This window comes from Acanthochromis polyacanthus, chromosome 1 (assembly GCF_021347895.1).
Source record: "Acanthochromis polyacanthus isolate Apoly-LR-REF ecotype Palm Island chromosome 1, KAUST_Apoly_ChrSc, whole genome shotgun sequence".
In the NCBI taxonomy this organism is placed as follows: Eukaryota; Metazoa; Chordata; class Actinopteri; family Pomacentridae; genus Acanthochromis; species Acanthochromis polyacanthus.
Genome location: NC_067113.1, coordinates 29,453,751 through 29,473,033, shown reverse-complemented (window position 1 = coordinate 29,473,033; position 19,283 = coordinate 29,453,751). Strand labels below are relative to the sequence as shown.

The following is a 19,283-nucleotide window of genomic DNA, read 5'->3' as shown; positions in this document are numbered from 1 at the left end:
ACAAACAGCTCACAAAAACTGAGAAATTGCTTTTCCACTCTTTGGACAGATTTAGATTTATTCAGAGATACTTTACTGTGTAAATGTTTTAGGCCACAGTGGCCACGACTTTTGCTCACAACACAATAATTCAGGGCTGCAAACTTGTATCCAGACATTGGAGTGAGATTTGGTCTGTGAGTGATGCTGGAATCAGGCAGTTTTTCACTTTTTATCTTAGTTTAGTCAGAAAGATACACTATATTGCCAAAAGTATTGGCTCACCTGCCTTGACTCGCATATGAACGTAAGTGACATCCCGTTCCTAATCCATAGGGTTCAATATGATGTCGGTCCACCCTTTGAAGCTAGAACAGCTTCAACTCTTCTGGGAAGGCTGTCCACAAGGTTTAGGAGTGTGTTTATGGGAGTTTTTGACCATTCTTCCAGAAGCGCATTTGTGAGGTCACACACTGATGTTGGACAAGAAGGCCTGGTTCTCAGTCTCTGCACTAATTCATCCCAAAGGTGTTCTATTGGGTTGACGTCAGGACTCTGTGCAGGCCAGTCAAGTTCATCCACACCAGACTCTGTCATCCATGTCTTTATGGACCTTGCTTTGTGCACTGGTACACAGTCATGTTGGAAGAGGAAGGGGCCAGCTCCAAACTGTTCCCACAAAGTTGGGAGCATGGAATTGTCTAAAATGTCTTGGTATGCTGAAGCATTCAGACTTCCTTTCACTGGAACTAAGGGGCCAAGCCCAGCTCTTGAAAAACAAGCACACACCATAATCCCCCCCTCCACCAAACTTTACACTTGGCACAATGCAGTCCAACAAGTATCGTTCGCCTGGAAACCGCCAAACCCAGACTGGTCCATCAGATTGCCAGATGAAGAAGCGCGATTGGTCACTCCAGAGAAGGAGTCTCCACTGCTCTAGAGTCCAGTGGCGGCGTGCGTTACACCACTGCATCCCACGCTTTGCATTGCACTTGGTGATGTATGGCTTGGATGCAGCTGCTCGGCCATGGAAACCCATTCCATGAAGCTCTCTGCTGAAGCACTGTTCTTGAGCTAATCTGAAGGCCACAGGATTGAGGAATTGAGGCAACGGGCATTTAGCAAAATGAGACATCTTTGCCTTGGAGCTGTTGTTTTAAAGTGATGCCAGTTGAATATGACGTGTGACACAACAGTATCATCTGTCCATTGTTTCTGAATAATGTTCATAAGAACTTAGAGTATAAATTTGTATTTCTTTCATTTCACATACATACCTTAAAGTGTAAAAAGTGTGACAGTATAAATACGCGGCGACATAATGAGTGATATATATTGTGTACATATATTTTTAAGGCCTGCTCCCATAGTGGTTTGCAGATCTCAGCTGTGTCATCTTTTATACGTCATAACTGCCAACAAGACATCCGCAAAGGTCACAGTTACAATCCACCTGTGCATCCTCGCTCATAGCTCCACAAAATGCAATTTAGGAACCGACACATCCTTCAAGACACCTCACCAAGATCAATTTCTGAGTCACAGGAAGACAGAGAGGACAAGGAGGCTTAAAATAGAGAAATAAAAGGAGTCTAGAGACGAGGAGTGGGTAGGTGAAGAGGTCTTCTAACACTGTATTCCAACTAATGCTTACTCAAGTAACAACACTGGAGTTCATGCATCGGACTCAACACAGCTTCCTCTGGAACTATAAAAAGGTTTCATGCAATCTTTTTGTGAATAGATTATAAATGGACTTTCATGTTTAAAATTAGTACTCTTCCCTTTTGAGGAAATTCAGGCCATAAAAGCAGAAATAACCACAGATTTTTCAAGGGCCTGACGACACTGACACAATCCCAATATTAGTTCTGCTACTGTTGTTGCTTCTATATAAATAGTAGACCAAGCAGTCTGTAAAATCATCTGAGCTAGCGGTAATGGAGCCTTTAGGATCTACTAGTACTACTGTTTATATTCAGTACCTGAAGGGAGGCTGATCCTGTTGCCATCCTTGAGTTTAAGGCGGTTGCGGCGGAACTTCCCCTGCCTGCTCTCCACGTGAGGCTTCTCCTGGTAGAGCTGGTGGATGATGATGTTGAGCTCTCTCTCCAGGATGTGGATCTCCCTCTCGGCCAGCTCCTGCTCGCGCCTCCTCAGCGCCTCCTCCTGGCACTTCTGCTGCAGCGCCGCTCGGGTCAGTTCCTCCTCCCACGACCGCAGCTCCTACACAGAAGAGGTGAAGTTGAAGACTTTTGAAATCTAGAAAACAGGTGAATTCAAACTCTGTAAGCTTTCTTTACTGCTGTAGCAAAGATGAAGCCATAACATTAAAACCACCTGCCTCACATTGATTAAGTCTCCACTGTGCTGAAAAAACTGCTTTGAACCACCGCACTGAGCTCTGGACTCCATCAGAACTAAGAACAAGATGTTATCAGCAGATCATTTCAACCCTGCAAGTTGTACATCCCACAGAAGTTGGAGGTCAAACTGACACCTTGAACTCTTTGTCATGTTCTTCAACGCTTTCCTGAATCATGTTTGCAGTGAGGCATGGAACATTATCCTGCTGAAAGAGTGAAAGAGGTCATTAGAGAATACTGCAGCTAAAAAGGGCGTGAATGTGGTCTGCAACTATGATTGAGTGTCAGAGTAACATCCTCGGTTTGCTAAATGTCATCTGATTCCTCACACTGCTCGGTTTCCCAACAGTTTTCTTGCAGGTGCGCAAATGCAAGTTCGCTAAATCAAACTAATGCTAATGTGAAAGGTGTTGTCATTCTGACCCTTTCATTGTTTCTAGTCAGTCAGACCTTTACATAAACTCATATTTAGTGCCTCAGAACTCGGTTATTACACTAAACTTTCACATAACCTTAGCTAGGCTAGCAAAACTGTACCTACCAACACGTCCTTAAAAGCTCCTCTTGGATGTTGTCCAATAAATTATGTTTTTGTGAAATGTGTGATGAGTTACCGTGACCGATTCTCAAAAAAAGAAACAACATAGAAGGCAGAGGCAAGAGTTAGCACACTACTGAGGTGCCATCATTAGCTTTGGTCGCCTTTATCCTGTGTTTTCAAGCGTAGACGTCACATGACCAGAGGAGTGTAACATGACTGGCTGGAGATTGGTTTGGCTTTCACTAAGGTTCAAAAATCTGGGGTCACTTAGAAATGTCCTTATTTTTAAAAGTAGTTTTTTACAATTAAGATAGCATTAAATGAATCAGACATCCAGTCTAGACACTGTTAATGTGGTAAATGATTATTCTAGCTGGAAACGGCTGATTTTTAATGGAATATCTCCATAGGGGTACAGAGGAACATTTCCAGCAACCATCACTCCTGTGTTCTAATGCTACATTGTGTTAGCTAATGGTGCTGAAAAGCTACTGGATGATTAGAAAACCCTTTTGCAATTGTGTTAGCACATGAATAAAAGTGTGAGTTCTCATGGAAAACATGAAATTGCCTGGGTGACCCCAAATTTTTTAATGGTAGTGTGAGAATTGAGTATTTATAGCTTAGATTGGACTGTGGATTTTTTAATACTAAATTTTGAGTGCTGAATTTGGCCTGTTGAATTTAAACAACCTGATGATTTATGCTTTGAGTCTTCGCACCTAAAATTTTGATTCTGAAATTGTGAACATTGTAAATATCAAAACCTGGCGAGACTAATTTGCTTCTAAACCTCAGATGCTTACGATGCCCATTCTTCCTGCTTCCAATGCATCAACTTCAAGCACTGACTGTTCTCTTGCTGCTTCATCACAACGCTTGACAGGCACCATAGCAACAAGAAAATCGATGTGTTTCCCTCCACCCGTCAGTGGTTTTACGAGGTGGCTGACTGTTGTATATTCAGACCTCCATCTTTACCTTCTCCTTGGTCCTCAGCTGATCAAACATCTCCTGGATCTCCAGCTTCCAGTCGTCCTGCAGAGAGTGGAAAGACTCCGCCGGCATCTCAAAGAAGCCCGACTCTTCGATGGCGGTCAGATGGTCCAACACAGTTGTGAACTGCGGCCGAGAGTGAGGGTCTGAGCTCCAGCAGTCTGTGGAAGAGGATGTAAAACAGCCTCAGAAACTCGGGCCAATTTTGCCTTTAGCAATAGTTATTTTTCCCCTTCAAATGCTTCCAGAAAGTAATAAAATATTCTGTTTGGTCATCTGACGCTTCACAGTCAGACTTCAGAGCCTGTTTTTGCTGCAGCGGATAAACACACAAGATGCGTCCTAATTTTAACAGCAAATATTCAGGGCGGTTCCTTTATATTTTTGCAGTTTGGATGCATTTATGCATTTTACGGAGAAAATATTTGGCCTTCTTACCCTCCATAAGACGCGCAAAAGGTTCAGGACAAGTCGAAGGAATCGGCAGAGCCAGTTTATTCATCGCCACTCCGTAAGCAACAGCGAGACCATCGATTCCCCGAAATGGAACTTCTCCAGTCAGCAGCTCCCACAGCAGAACGCCATAACTTTAATGTTTAGAAAAGGGTGGAAAGAAAAAGATAGAAAACAGGTTTAAAAAGTGTATTTCAACAACATCCTCCAGGGAGAAGAGCAACGCAGAAACACTCCGAGGATAAAAGTGTGTTTGAATATATGAAGGTTAAACAGGATGTTTGCTGGAGGAGTGTTCAGCAGACCCACTTTATTTGAATAAATGTCAAAAAGAGGATTATAGCAGCGTTATTTTGCACCCCACTCGTGTAAATACCAAGGTGAGGCGGAAAAGGTCAAAATAAGAAAATGTCGACAGAGCAGTGCAGCGGCCGACAGATCCATGAGGAAAGCCGAGACCTGAACACTGATGAGCTGGAAATGACCAGCAGATCAAACAAATCAGCTACTCTGCTGTCATGTAAAGATGTTATGGAAATCTCTGGCAAATGTGGACAACCTCAAAGCTACAAAAGGACTCCTGCACACTGTAGCTGTAACTTTCTGGTGCTTCATCAGGCAAATGATTTGTTACAAAGAGAAGCTTCTTAAGCAGGAAATGGCTGCAATCCAAAAACATATTTCGACTGAATAATAAGTTTCAATATCATACAGAAAGATATAGAACACTCTATATAGTCGTAATCATACATGTACCCCAAAAATTGCTGCAGTAAATAGGTATAACTGTATGATGTGAAAGGTCTAAGCACACCAGAGAACAAACTGCATCCTAAAAAACACACAAAATCATGCAGGTTGTATCTGCAGATGAAGCTGCAGGGATACATTTGCATGGCAAGACCAAAAAGAGCATTGATTAATAGAAAAAAATACAGTTCTGAATAATAAATCAAACAGCTTCTCATAAAACTTCAACCTGCAGGGCTGCAAATCAAGTTTTCCACTGGTACTACTGGTGCTACTAGCCTCTTTTTTTTGGTACAGCAGGGTATTAATCAACCTCCCATGTTGAAAAATAGTTGTCTTAATTTGTAACCTAGTTGTGCATTGATATAAAGACTGACAGTGGCTTGATTTCTTTTGTCTTTTTTCCAAGAGGCTGTCAGATATCGGTGCTATAAACTACTCACAAGTTAAACTCCTCACTTGCTGAACATCTTTTTATTAATAGACTCTATAATCTACCGATGTTCCCTAAACATCCCTAAACGCCTCGCACGCAGGCTAAGGTAGATGCTAGTCAGGATCTACAGCAGCTGTGCACAGAGAAGCCTCTAGTCTCCACTCAGTTACTGCAGCACAGGAGCTCAACCAAAAACAGTAGGTTGAAATGATGAAGTAAGGTGTTCTAAAGTCAGATTTACTCACGTTAAAGCAAAACATTTCATCTCTACGGGTTGGGCTGTTTTCCATTTGCAGTGTGCATTTTAAATGTCAATATTGCAGTCAGTCATATTCAGTTAATTTGTGCGAAGCTAACATGAATCCATCGTGATTAATATCCGATTAATCTTGCAGCCCAAGTGCTGCGTTCGACATTGTGATTGAATGAAGTTCTTCTTCTCTGGCTCAGTCGGTATCTTCCTGCCTGAAACTGTACTCTAAATCATCAGACGTGTCTGAGTCTAGACCTCTCCTTCTCCATTAGCCTCCTTTATTCTCTCCTCATTTTTATTTTTTTAATTCATCAGCTACGAACTGCTTCATCTGTGGAATGCAGCAACAGATCAACGTTTTTAACCACAGTAGCTAGCAGAGTAGCTTCCCATGGAGGCTGGAGGAGAGGCACCAAAACAGTGCAAAAATGTGAAGAAATGATTGGAGTTTTGGAGCCCTGTTCTGCTCACATTACAAATTATCATCAGGTTAACCTCTACTTATCAAGACTGTCACTCCCCGTCAGTGGCTCTGCATAGATCTTACAGGCTTTCAGAGGCAATTGCAGTGAAAAAAAGCACATATTAAGGAGATAACATTCAACACAGTGCACAGAAAAGGTCAACCTAAAAAATATGTTTGTTTTAGAACCTCACCAGTACAATATATAAATACAATCCACATTAAGGCCAGAAGAAATCCATGCAGCATCGATACATATGTTTAAACTACATGAAGTGACTTCTAGCTTTGTGCATGTTATTTAAAAAAAATTGTCATGCAGTAAATAAGAGGATGTTTTGGGATTCACATCTTTCTATGCTTTCTAAAGACCACTTTCAATTTAAGAATGCATCTCTTTGCAAGAAACCATTTTCCAGATGAAGGTAGGGCACCAAACTGTTAAAAATACCGGGCTTTGCAAAAGTTCTGTTACATGGTTTCATGATCTTTAGAGACGTTTACATGTCAGAGTGAAAAATTCCATTAAATAAACTAAAAGTTCTACCTTATAGGCAGGTGTTCTTAATACAGTTTTTTTCTCTGGTGAAGTTGAATCAAGATGGAAGTCAAAAGAGTTGAGATATCTGCTCTCCTTCATGCTGGCCACAACAAGTCTGACAGAGCCAAGCAGCTGAACATCAGCCGGATGACCGTCCACAGAGTCGCGGAGAGGCTCAAGAATGGTGAAGATCTTTCAGATGATCTTTCAAGAATGGTGAAGACCTGAAAGATCTTCACCATTCTTGAGCCTCGCCACGACTCTGTGGACGGTCATCCGGCTGATGTTCAGCTGCTTGGCTCTGTCAGACTTGTTGTGGCCAGCATGAAGGAGAGCAGATATCTCAACTCTTTTGACTTCCATCTTGATACAACTTCACCGGAGAAAAAAATTTGTATTAAGGACACCTGCCTATAAGGTAGAACTTTCAGTTTATTTAACGGAATTTTTCACTCTGACATGTAAACGTCTCTAAAGATCATGAAACCGAGTGTAACAGAACTTTTGCAAAGCCCGGTAAATGCACTTTTGCACGTTAGGCGGTGTGATTAAGTCTGTTTCATACGTTCATCCTTCACATCTTGATCAAATAACACATTTAGAAGCGACACTCCTCAGCACACAGCGAATCCACTTACACAGCAGTTAATCATTGGAAAAAAAATATTATGGATTATCACGCTAAAGTTTCTTCCACATTGAGGCCGAGTATTCCCCTCCACGGTCAGCAGCTCCTGAAGACATCCATCCTCCTCTCAGTGCTGCTAAAATGAACACTTCCTGCACTTCTCACTGATCCCACTCTAATACTGCTGTACAGAGAAACCCAGTCAGGAATAGAGAAGGTGGACAGTTAAAGCTGCGGTTATGTGAGGACAATATAGAAGACTGTCAAAAGGGAAACTGAGAACAATGACATGCAGCATCACAGAAATGTGAAAGGTGTAGAAGCATAGTTTCCTCTCAGACCACTTGATTAACAATATGTTGATGTCTTTGCATGGAGTATTTGCTCAATGACTGTGAAAAATACAGCCTATCCCAGCTTTAAGATCAACTCGATCGCTACTAATAACATCTTATGACAATGGGAATACCTGTCTAACCTCCAGTCTCTCTGTGCTTCAGGTTTCCCACCTCTTTCCTCACCTACCTGTCTCACTCTCCTCTTTATCTGGATGGTTCATGGAAGAATATCCGTCCATCCACCTAATAGGTATACCTGCTTTATCCTGTAGAGGTTTGGAGCCTCTTACTACTGACACCGGGTTAACGTCAGGTTAAACCGTGGTCAGGTCACAGGGTTCATCAAGGGTAACACACACACAGGTCTAACGCCAATTTCCATCCTAAAGCCTGAACACCAAAACACCCAAAGACTCACAGCTGCAATGTCTGAGTGCTTTGAGACAACACAAGTTAGACTTTTCCTAAATAAACTTCTACAATTCAGGAAAGCCAACAATATCTATTTATCTTTGCTTACATTTGACTTAAAAGTAAACAACTGTACAAACATGCAACAAAAGACCGCCAGATGTGTCATGTACAGTTAAACTCAGTGATTTCTTCCCTGCACCATCCCTGCTTGGTTTATACATAGCCACGTTTATATGATATACAAGTTTTGCTGTAAAATACGAGCAGCTCCCTCAGGAAAATCTACAGATATGCCGACTCACAGAAAAAACATATTATAGCGTAAAAGAAAAGTCCGCATCAGAGCCTTCATGCACATTAAGATTTGCTGATGAGACAACTCTAAACCCTCTAACACAGAGCTGAGACACACCTCAGAATAAATGAGTGTACAACCGTACAAACTCACACCTATAGAATCACTAGCTAACCTTCCATGCTTTCCTTTAGCTTGTTTGAGGAGAAAAGCCACGCAGACACATGAAGAACATGCAAACTCCACTCAGAAAGGTCTCCAGGTGTTTCATATCCGGTGCCAACGACTGCAACCTCACCGATCAGAAAATATAGTGTGCAATATCTATGAGCTCACGATGTTTTAAAGCTGCTTGTTTTGTGTGACGAATGACCCAAAAACCCGACTGTAATGAAAACTATGAAAGTCTCAAGTTTGAAAAGCAAATACTAATGTTTGCTGGCATCTTTGTTTATACCATAAATTATGACAGTGAACCAGCTGTCAGGTGTAATAAAACAAGTGCAATTCATTCATTCATGTTAATATTCTTAGTCTTCTTGCTATCTGGTGTCACTCTGTTTTCTTATTTATATTGTATATATTGTGTGTAAACCTCTCCTCTTTAATATATCATTGTGTTGTGCCTTACTTTTTATTGTCACTTTGCGGCTGTGGCTTTGCAAAGGATATTCCATTCTTTTGAAAATCTGACAGAAAATTAATCTTAAACTGATTTTGACTTTATCAGGTGACTAGTTCTAATCTTTTTTTAGCCTGCAATAACAACAGATCTTTATACATCACATCCCTACAGCCACATTAAATAAGCATGATCAGATTTGATTTGAAGTACATATATGTGTGCATCTGAACAGTTATGAGCCTTATATCTGAAGATAATACACCTATTTTTTTCACATGTTGACCAAAGATTTAAATACTTCCATCTGTCTGTAAATCTGCACCTTTGTACAAAATGTTACTGCATAGTTTCCCTCACAATTATGGCATTTTATCCAGAAAAAGCTGCACTGTCCATCTAAAAACTGAGCTAATCTACACCTTTGAATCTTAATTCCTATTTTAAACACATATCTTGATCTTTGAAGTTGTATTTTCATCTAACCCTCTTTACACAACCTCAAAAATATGCCACATTGCCTGTGATAATTAATTATAGGCAATGTACTCACTCAAAGATGCTAGAAATTCACTGTTGAACTGTTTTGTGTTAAATGATTTAATTAAGGGAGACATTCTGTGATGACTCTGCGCATGAAGCTGAGTGTATATCAGTATGCACTTGTCTGGTTTGTACCCGTCTCATAAAACTCAACATTCTGTTCTTGTTCCCATGTGCCAGTCTGTGCTTTGTTACTATGGCAACTGCTGCCACTCGCTGAACTTTTTTTCCCTTTCGCCTGGCGCTTTAACCCTCTCTGCCTCTGCTTTCGGGCTACTTTTTTTTTTTTTTTTTGCTGCAACCTGGTGCAGTTTTGTTTTCCTGCAGAGACCACCACCACCACCACCACCAACCCCACCCCCACCTCCCTCATCCTCCACCTGCCCACCTCCACACGTCGCTGCCTTTGGAGAACGTGGACGAGCGGATGACTTCCGGAGCCATCCAGGCGTAGGTGCCGGCGGCGCTCATCTTGGTGGTTCGGTGCCACTCCCGGGCCAGGCCGAAGTCGGTGATCTTCAGGGTCTTGTTGCTGAGGTCTTCCATCTCGACCCTCTCCAGGATGAGGACTGGAGCGGGAGGTGATGGAGGGGAGGTTTTGGTTGGAGGATGAGGAGGATGGGAGGGTGGGAGTCGTGCAGATTGGCGAGTGGGTTAAAGTAAAAGGTTTCGGGTGATAATCGTCGTCGGGATTTGAGATGTCGGGAGAGCAGCAGGAGTTTCAACGCAACACAAAGCAAATTGGACAAATGATGGGTGAACGAAACAAAACAGGGTGCGGTTGGTGGAAGGATGAAAGAGAGAGAGAGAGAACAGAGAAACCAAGAAACGGTGAGCAACAACCACACAGAGATGAAAAAAACACCAGCCTTGATCAATGCTAATGGACTCATTGTGTATTTTTACAGCAGACAAACACTCATAGCACAGTTAAACTACAGAAACACGCCCATTTGCTCTATTAGCAGCTAGAAAACAAACCCATCCCCAGCATACACAAACACAAGCAGGGCTCCTCCTAGCCACATGCTCTCTCTCCCCCATTCAGCTCCACAATGCCAGGCCATCTGCTGCCGGCCGAGCCCAGCCGAGAGGGTGTGTCTGCAGGCTGCGGTGCACATCAAGCGCCCCCTTCATCTCAGCCACTTTCCAAAAAGAACCAAGCACGTGGCTAAAGTGCATCTCGCTCCTGTGCAACATGAAACAAACACAGCTGGTTCCCCCTCGAGGCCGATCGCGCTGCAAATGCATGCGCTCGCTTTAATGCACCGTCCTTCAGATAAGAGCTTGTTGAGTTAAAAAAGAGGCAGTGGAAGGAGCTGGAAATGAACAGCAAACCCTCCCCCTGTGGATAAACTGGTTTGGATTTAGAAACGGTAAATTACCAGGTGGGTTCCAAATAAAAATTTTAAATAGCACAAATTACATGATTTGCAAGTTCTGGTCAGCAAAAGACGACGTATGATGGTAAAGATTGACAGATGATGATGATTAAACTGATTTTAGTTTAACCCTCTGAAACCCAAAATCTGACACCTAGTTTGAAAGGCTTGTTTTAAAAAGAAGCTAAAATTACAGCATTTATCAGAGGCAGAAACTCTGGAAACAGAACTTTCCAACAGTCCTTGAACTCATCATCTGTGATGTGCAATCAGAAAACCAAATCCAAGCTTAACATCATCTTCAAAATGGCTTTATTCCACTTTAAAAAATGCCAATCTACGATGACATTAATGACTCAGCTCCGACAAACAGCCAGGTGACAAAAATTCAGGAACTATTGGGCTGAACTGCATGCAGTGTTTACACACAATGGATAGGAAACAAGTAAAGAAACAAGTTTTAAAAAGTAAAATTTGCAGTCTCCATTTGTAAATAAATAATTCTGGAAGTCCAACTTTCATTTTTTAAAAAATATAATTTATGGCATTATAACATTGTTAAAATGTAGATATTTATGACTTCTGTCTACTTCTAGTCATAGATGTTCTGTTTTCATAGAGGTGTGAGATTTTATACTGCAGTGAAAAGTGAAATCGCAGTGAGAAAAAAATGTAACAGGAGAAAAAATAACAGCTAGAAACTACCGTAGTTTAGAGGATTTAACATTTTTGAAGTTCTGTTCCAGTAGAGTACAGTGAATACCACATATGGTCCACTGTTTGTCATCATTCCTGTACAGGCCTGGTTCTGTAAAAGAGAAATAAAGTGTCTCTGATTGATCAACACTACAGTATCTCAATGTGTTGTTCAAGCTGGTGCATGTTTGTATTTGTGCAAAGGAAAGGAAAAAGAGAAGATGGGCTAAAAGGAGGCAGTGGGGCAGTAAATAAAGCACATGCTAACTATCTAAATGTGCTCACCAGCTGATTATCAACACTGATGTACAATGATTTGCACAAAACCCTGACATCAACCTCAGCCATAGTTACTGTATTCTCTAGAATCACAGGATTCCCTTTTAATTGCATATAGTAACAAGATTATGGCTGAATGGTCTTTTTTCTTTAGCAAGTTCCCTAGCTGAGTGAAATGAACCAGAAGAGCAGGTTAAATTCTCTGAATGCTAAAGCAAGATGCTTCAGCTGCTCCTTTCTTATCTCCTTTAGTATAGTAAATAGTGGTTCATTCATGACAGAAAGGATAATAATGTGCAACATTCAAAGCAACCACAGACTGTATATAAAAGATGTACATAGCCTGCAGGTCTCACACGTTGAAGCACCTTAAGCCTGCATTTTTCCTAACAGCCAGCAGGGGGCGACTCCTCAAGTCTGTTTCTATTTAAGTCTATTAGAAAATAATCTGACTTTTAACCATATTTGTTACCTCACCATCACTTTCTGATTGAGTTTATGGTATCAGTTTTCAGTTTTAAGACTTTTTGAATGCAGCATGATGTTGAATTTGTAAATTATTGTCCCACTCAGACGAAAACAGACAATGTAGCAGGGTGTGCTTTAAGGATGATTTTTAGGGATTAAATCAGTAACTAGAAGGGCACTTCAATTAAGTTTCAAAGCTAAAAACAAGGTTGATCTTCTGTGTTTATGAAAGTAGATTTTTTTTTTAGAGATATGTGCTTCTAAATGAAAACAACAATAGAAAGGACACATTGGTGTAGATTAAACCAGTCATTAGTATGGAGAGTAGTTAAAATTAGCTCAGACATTAACATTTATAGCAGTAAAACACAAAATATGCATTAACTGTGATGTAATACTGATTGAAAAACATCATACTTGACAGTAAAACACTTAGACTATTCTACTGCACAATGATAACTTTACTTTTGATACTTTAAGCGCATTCTACTGCTATTACTTCGACTAAAGTAAGCTATTGAAGGCATAACTTCAACTTGTATTGGAGTATTTTAACAGTGTGGTATTAGTACTTTTACTTAAATAAAGGATCTTAATACTTCTTCCAATACTGATTAGCACAAAAATCAAAATACGCCTGATACAGATGGTAATGTTATTCATTTTGCAAGCATCCAATCCTAAATAAAAATGCTTTTTGTTATATTTTGACCTGATGTTGGTGCAAAATGGAAAGTTAAGGAATCATCAAAGTTCATATGATTCATCCTGAAGGTAACATGAATGTATTGCACAAAATTACATGCTAATCCTTTGAATAAATGTAAAATTTTCCTCTAAAAATCATGCGGTGGCTCTGAAGTAGAAGTCAGGGGATCACCAACCCACTAGGATTCATCCTCTGGGGACCATGACTGTCTGCACAATATGTATAGCTGAGATTAAGTAAACGTCTGGACCAAGAAAGTCGACTGAACATTGCTAGCATGGTGGAAGGTGAAACGGCTAAGATGGTTAATATGCATGAGCTTTTGAGAAAAACATTCAAGAGATTCAAGAAATAAATCTGGACATTTTAGGGATTGTTCTGCACAATATTCCCATCAACACTGTCAAAATGTGGGTCTCTAATGTAACTGAATATTACTCTTGATCCCACAAAGATCTGCTTGAGATAGAATGAAGATGATTTCATAAACCGATGCAAACTCAATAGATGTGAAATATGATTTAACTGATATATTGCATTAAAAACTCCCACTTTCCTCTTTAGAGTAAATACAAACAATTACATTTCAAAGCTTACTGTCTTAGACCCTAAATGTAAGATTGTAAGCAAATAAGATAAAGAAAAGAAAGATCAACTCTTGGACTAATTTGTAAAACAGTGACTAGACATCCACGTCCTGCCTGCTGCTGTGCAGAGAGCACGGCTTTTCCAGGCAGAGGGCAGGATGGCAACTAGTTAGACTGACTTTAACACTTTAAATCAGCCTATTGGAAGTGAAGCGTCTGAGCTGATCACAACAGAGCGGACCAATGGTGGGCGAGGAGCCGGTTGTATGCATCGACGGAGCCTCCAATCAGGAGACGGGAGCCGAGTGCTGGACAAATCCTCAGTAATAGGATCGGGATTTAGGGGATCCAGTTGGGTGAAATGCAAGATTACAACTGCTGCGCAAACATACATGCAAACTCCTTTTTCCTTTCCACACTGACTTGGACACGGTCGGAGTAAATCACACCAAACACATACTTTTATGCAATATTTTAAAGGTGCATTAAGTGAGTTTTTACTCTTTTGTCTTTGTGGAGGTGATTAATACACCACAGCAGATTAACACCAGGGAGAAAGTCCTTATTTTCATAGATCAGGACTATAAAAAACACACTTCTTGACCTGCACTTGGTGCAAAATGACTTTTCTCGTTGCATGAAAAGATATCATACTATACTATGACCTCTCATAATTATATTAGAGTCCATTCAGGATACCAGGATTTACACAGACATGATTCACCAGAGATCTCAATGACTTTTAACTGAACAACCTTGGTCAGCTCTACAGAAAAGACGCCAAAGACACTGAGAACTAGGGTTGCAAACGATTAAATTATTAATATTACAGATTACAAACGGCTTAGTTCACCTTAAATATGACAAAAACATAAACAAATACCCTTCAGAACATGCCTGAGCCCACAGAAGTGCTTCAAAATTGTTTAGTGCTCACTATAAATTATATAAAATGGAGAAAAAATATCCTGTTAGAGCTGCAAAAACTGTCTAATTAACTGAATAGTTAACTGATAGGAAGTTAATCAGCACTGAATCTGAAAAGACCCTGAGGACTACATCTGTAAATGACAAAATTATTGACATTATTGGTTGTAAAGCTTAGAGTTTGAACTATAATACGACAAAAACATTGAAAATGCCCTTCAGAAAATGTTAGAACCCACAGTGGTGCGGCAAAGTTGCTAATTCCTGATCGTAAATGAATGAAAAAAGGGGAAAATATCCCGTTAGAGCTGCAAAAATTGTTTGATTAACTGAACAGAAAGTTAATCGGCATCTAATTTGGGTTGTAAATGACTAAAATGGTAATATTATTGAATTAAAAGCTCATTGATTGCCTTAAAATTTGACAAAAACATGGACAAATGCTCTTTAGAGCATTTTCTACTATTTTCCCGCCTTTTTTCCCCCCAACTTTCTGATGACGATAAGATAAAATAAGACAAGACAAGATAACTTCATTAATCCTGAAGGCACTTCTTGAGCCAGATATTGCTCAGAAAAAAAGACATCACATAAGAAACACAAAAACACGTAGAATAGGAGATTCTTACTGTTGCTGGACTTGAGGTCCCGGTGGATGATGGGGACGATGGCCTGGCTGTGGAGGTAGTGCATCCCTCGGGCGATCTGCACGGCCCAGTCCACCAGCGTGCACGGCGGGATGCGTTTCCCGGCGAGGGCCCGGTTCAGGGGCCCTCCTCGAGCGTACTCCATGACCAGGCACAGGTTGGGCTCTTGCAGACACACCCCGAGCAGAGCCATGATGTTGGGGTGGTTGAGCATGGCGAACAGCTTGGCCTCCTGTCGGACGCTCTCCAACGTCTGCTCCACGTCCTCGTCCGGGTCACGCCGGGCCGCCTTCACCGCCACCTCGCAGCCCCGCCACACGGCCCGGTAGACCTTACCGAAACCCCCGACCCCGATGATTTCTTCCAGGGTGAGCTCGGAGAAATCGATCTCCAGGACTAAAGGACAGAAGAAGACAAAGACTTTAATAATAAATCTACTTAATATAACACTCTTCTGATGCAACCTTGAGCTCTTTAGGTCAGTTAGATTTCTGCTCCAAGGACATCAGAGTCAGCCTGTCTGGAGCCTGGACAAGGTGCACTAAGTGAGTTTTTTCTAGAGATAGACTTTTTTTTCAATTATTGGCCAATTATTGATAGATTAAAAGCACTATTTCCGGTCAGATGCAGCTTCTTCTCTCTGTCGTCACTCTGTGGTCTTACAAAAGTCTCTCAGGAAACACAAACCAGAAAATTAGCTTCTCTCACAGTGGCTAAGGCTATGCTAACAGCAAGCAGCTAAGTTAGATAGTAGTAGACAGACTAACTTGAAATAGTGTCTGGAAAGAAGTAAATAAAGCTTTAAGATCTGGATCTTAGTGGAAAACAAAAGTGACAGAACAGTGAGATATTAATAGAGAAGAACAGCAGAAGACAAACTGATCAATCTTCGTTGAGAGCGTAATTTAGCCACTCCTATTTCTATTTCACATATTCAGTTAAAATGACCCTCATTAATGAAGAAGTCTAGTTATGAATGACAGACTTCCTACCATCACATGGTGGTAAAACATTACATTTAATGTACATCAGCTCCAAATATTGGTCTTTGGCCTTTTTTGATCACAAAAATTGGCATCAGTATCGGCCCTACAAAGTTGTAAATATCAATCGAGTTTCATTAAGTCCATGATGACTATTTGAAATGGTCTTGTTTGGTCCAAAACCCAAGGATTCTCAGTTTGCTCTGATGAATCACTTGCAAAAAATGGAAATAATCACATTTAAGAAGCTGCCATCACAGATTTTGAACTGTTTTTTCTTAATAAATTACGCAAACCAGTTCTCCAAATAGTTGCTGATTATTTTGATCGTCAAAAACTTCTTGATTTATTGATTAATTTCCTCGATTATTGTGCAATGAAACCTAATAATAATCCTGAATGCACCAGAACCCAAACACTCCTCCTATATGTTTATTATTATTTTTATTGTTATACTGTATTTACACTTTTTAATACTATGCTTTTGCACATTTATTTTTCTAAATGCACAATTTGCATGTTATTTTGCACATTTTCCCCTTTTTTTCTTAAATATAAAACATGTGAGCCCCTTAAATTTCCCTGAGGGGATGAATAAGGCATCATCCGTCTCCCTAATCGTTGCAGCTCCAGTCAGGAACCCACCGTTTTCCCCTCCAGCGAGCTTCAGTTTGCTAACAAGGATGTCAAAACCAGGTCATTGAGCTGAAGGATGCTCCTCTCCAAGCACTAAGCCACCCTGCTGCCCCAAATACAGGAAGCATCCCTCCTGCTATTACACAAGGGTGAGCGTCTGTCCTCAAATCTGCCTCGGATGCTCCGAGAAGGAAACATTAAAGGTGTGTGTTTGCTGATGTGAGCTGCAGCTTCTCTCTCTGTGTGTGGATGTTGATGTGGTGGATTCCTAACAGTCTACGAAGCAGACTGACCTTGATGAATATTTCAGGTGTGTGAAAGTAGGCCAGCTGCCTGGGAAGATGGAGAGCGCTAACAAAGGCAGCGGAGGTGTTGTGCTCCACCTTTAAAACACCTGTTTTAGCCGCATGCTGGTGCTCAGGCGCAGATGTGAGGTTTGTAGCTGCAGGTTGAGCGTGAATCTGCAAACTGAGGCCATTAGGAGGGAATGCAGTGATCCTGATTCTGCTTACTGTACTCATCTGAGGCCTTGGTTGCACATTTAGCTTGCACTATTACTCCCTCTCCAGCACAAATATGGTGCAAACACTGTTAAAAACGGCCTCCAAGCCAATGCATCTCACCTCAGCTTCTCATTTTGCACCTAAAGACAGCACTGCATGAGTAAAACTTGCAGCTGAGCGTGTTTGGGGTGAGCACAGAGCAGGGCTGCATCACTTTGTTGTGTGATGCTGCTGATGCTGAGGATGCTTGGAGGATGTTTCTAGGCCAACAGGCTCCACACTGCGCCTGTCATGACACAGCAGTCTGAGGCAGGCTTCCTCCAGCTGCAGCCCGCAACAAAAGAGCGCAGGAAGCACCGCAGCCCCCGTGCACTTTCACTTATCTCACATCAGCACAATGGCATACTCACGGTGCAGAGGAGGCACCGGGTACTGCTGCTCCGATGTGTCCCGGATCTCCTCCGGCATGCCGCTGCCTCTGCTCACATAATTGGACGGGAAAATGCCCACCCGGTCCGCGATCATCCCGGTCCACCAGCCCTCATCCCCGGACACCAAGGAGTCCTTGGACAGCACCTCCACCAGGTCTCCCCTCCGCAGGCTGAGCTCGTCGTCCGCACTCGCCTCATAGTCGAACACGGCCGTCCAGAAGCCCGGAGCGGCGGGTTCCGCATCCGGCGCGGCTCCGGTGCCGTTCTCCGGCCAGCGGAAAACATCAGCCTCCGCTTCTTCCGACGAGGAAACGCACGCCTTGGGACTCAAACTATTGTCCAAAGCGGGTTTGAAGACATCCATGGGGCGCGATCCATAGGGGCGACCTGGATCACTGCAGGCGCATCCACCTGACGCGCGGCTCGGAGCTGCGCTGCGTCTCCAGAGCAGTCGGAGCTAAGTAGCGGCTAATCCCGGACACAAACCATGCAGCAGAGCACCGTGCTGCGGCATCGTCCGCCTCTCAGTCCCCCGTTGGCTGCTACCAAACCCTCCGGCGGCTGCAGCGGCTCCAGCCTGCTGATTTTCGATGCACAATTCTGCACCCAATCATCGCATGAACTTCTGGGGACGCAGAGGTTTTTTATTATAAGCCAATTGTGCCAACGTGCGAATGATCCCCGGCCTCCGATTGGCTCGCAGACACGTCATTGACAGCTTGTGTCCCGCCCTCCTGCCAACGTCAAATCAACCTGCTCCATGCAACACAAACAAGGAAGCGTTTTTTGTTGTTTTTTTTCTTCAAATGATATCATTTATTTAGTAATTGACGCCCTCAAAAACAACAAAATAATCAAAACATAACAGAATTCCATGCACAGTTGCCTGAAATGAAACAGAAATCATTGCAAGAAGTTAAAAAAAAACCTGCAAACATGACAAACAATCCAAGTATTTATATGTGTGTGTGCATGTAGAATTAAATTTGCATTAAATCCACACAGAATTTTAAGAGTTTCAGAGCCTTTCGGGTTAGTTTTGACTTAAATAAACTGCAGCCAATTTGCAAAAACAGTTAAATTACACCTAAACGTGCAGCTCTATAAAGAAAGCACAAACAGCTGTGACCACTGCATCCACCTTTAGACAAGTTCTTGAAAATCATTTTGCACATTTGGTGTTTGAACTCATAAATCATGTCTCCAAGCTTATTAATGTGTTTGTCTACATGCAAAAATGTTAAATAATGTATTTGGGAAAATGGTGATGGACAAGATCATGTGCATGGAAGCCCATTTCCTCCAGAAAAAAAAGGAAAAATATCACAATAAAAGTTGAAATACTCCATATTTTTGCTAATATTATCAAAAAAATTTGAGGCATTTAGTCACATTATAGTTTAAGTCAAAATTT

At 41.7% G+C, this 19,283-nt stretch overlaps 1 protein-coding gene and 1 long non-coding RNA gene across 2 annotated transcripts in view; one reads left to right on the top strand and one right to left on the bottom strand.

Annotated features, from left to right (window-relative positions):
• Positions 1-18,527, bottom strand: part of map3k9 (mitogen-activated protein kinase kinase kinase 9) — a 28,159-nt gene extending 9,632 nt beyond the window's left edge. Inside the window, 6 exon segments of the mRNA XM_051957271.1 lie at positions 1,968-2,208; positions 3,871-4,046; positions 4,324-4,472; positions 10,010-10,190; positions 15,299-15,712; positions 17,849-18,527. Coding sequence (XP_051813231.1) covers positions 1,968-2,208; positions 3,871-4,046; positions 4,324-4,472; positions 10,010-10,190; positions 15,299-15,712; positions 17,849-18,233 — 1,546 coding nt within the window. The 5' untranslated portion in view covers positions 18,234-18,527.
• LOC127536643 (uncharacterized) lies at positions 10,129-11,847 on the top strand. Its single transcript, XR_007945713.1, has 2 exons — positions 10,129-10,452; positions 10,670-11,847. It is a non-coding gene; the product is annotated as an uncharacterized LOC127536643 (long non-coding RNA).
• Positions 18,528-19,283: the final 756 nt, after the last annotated feature.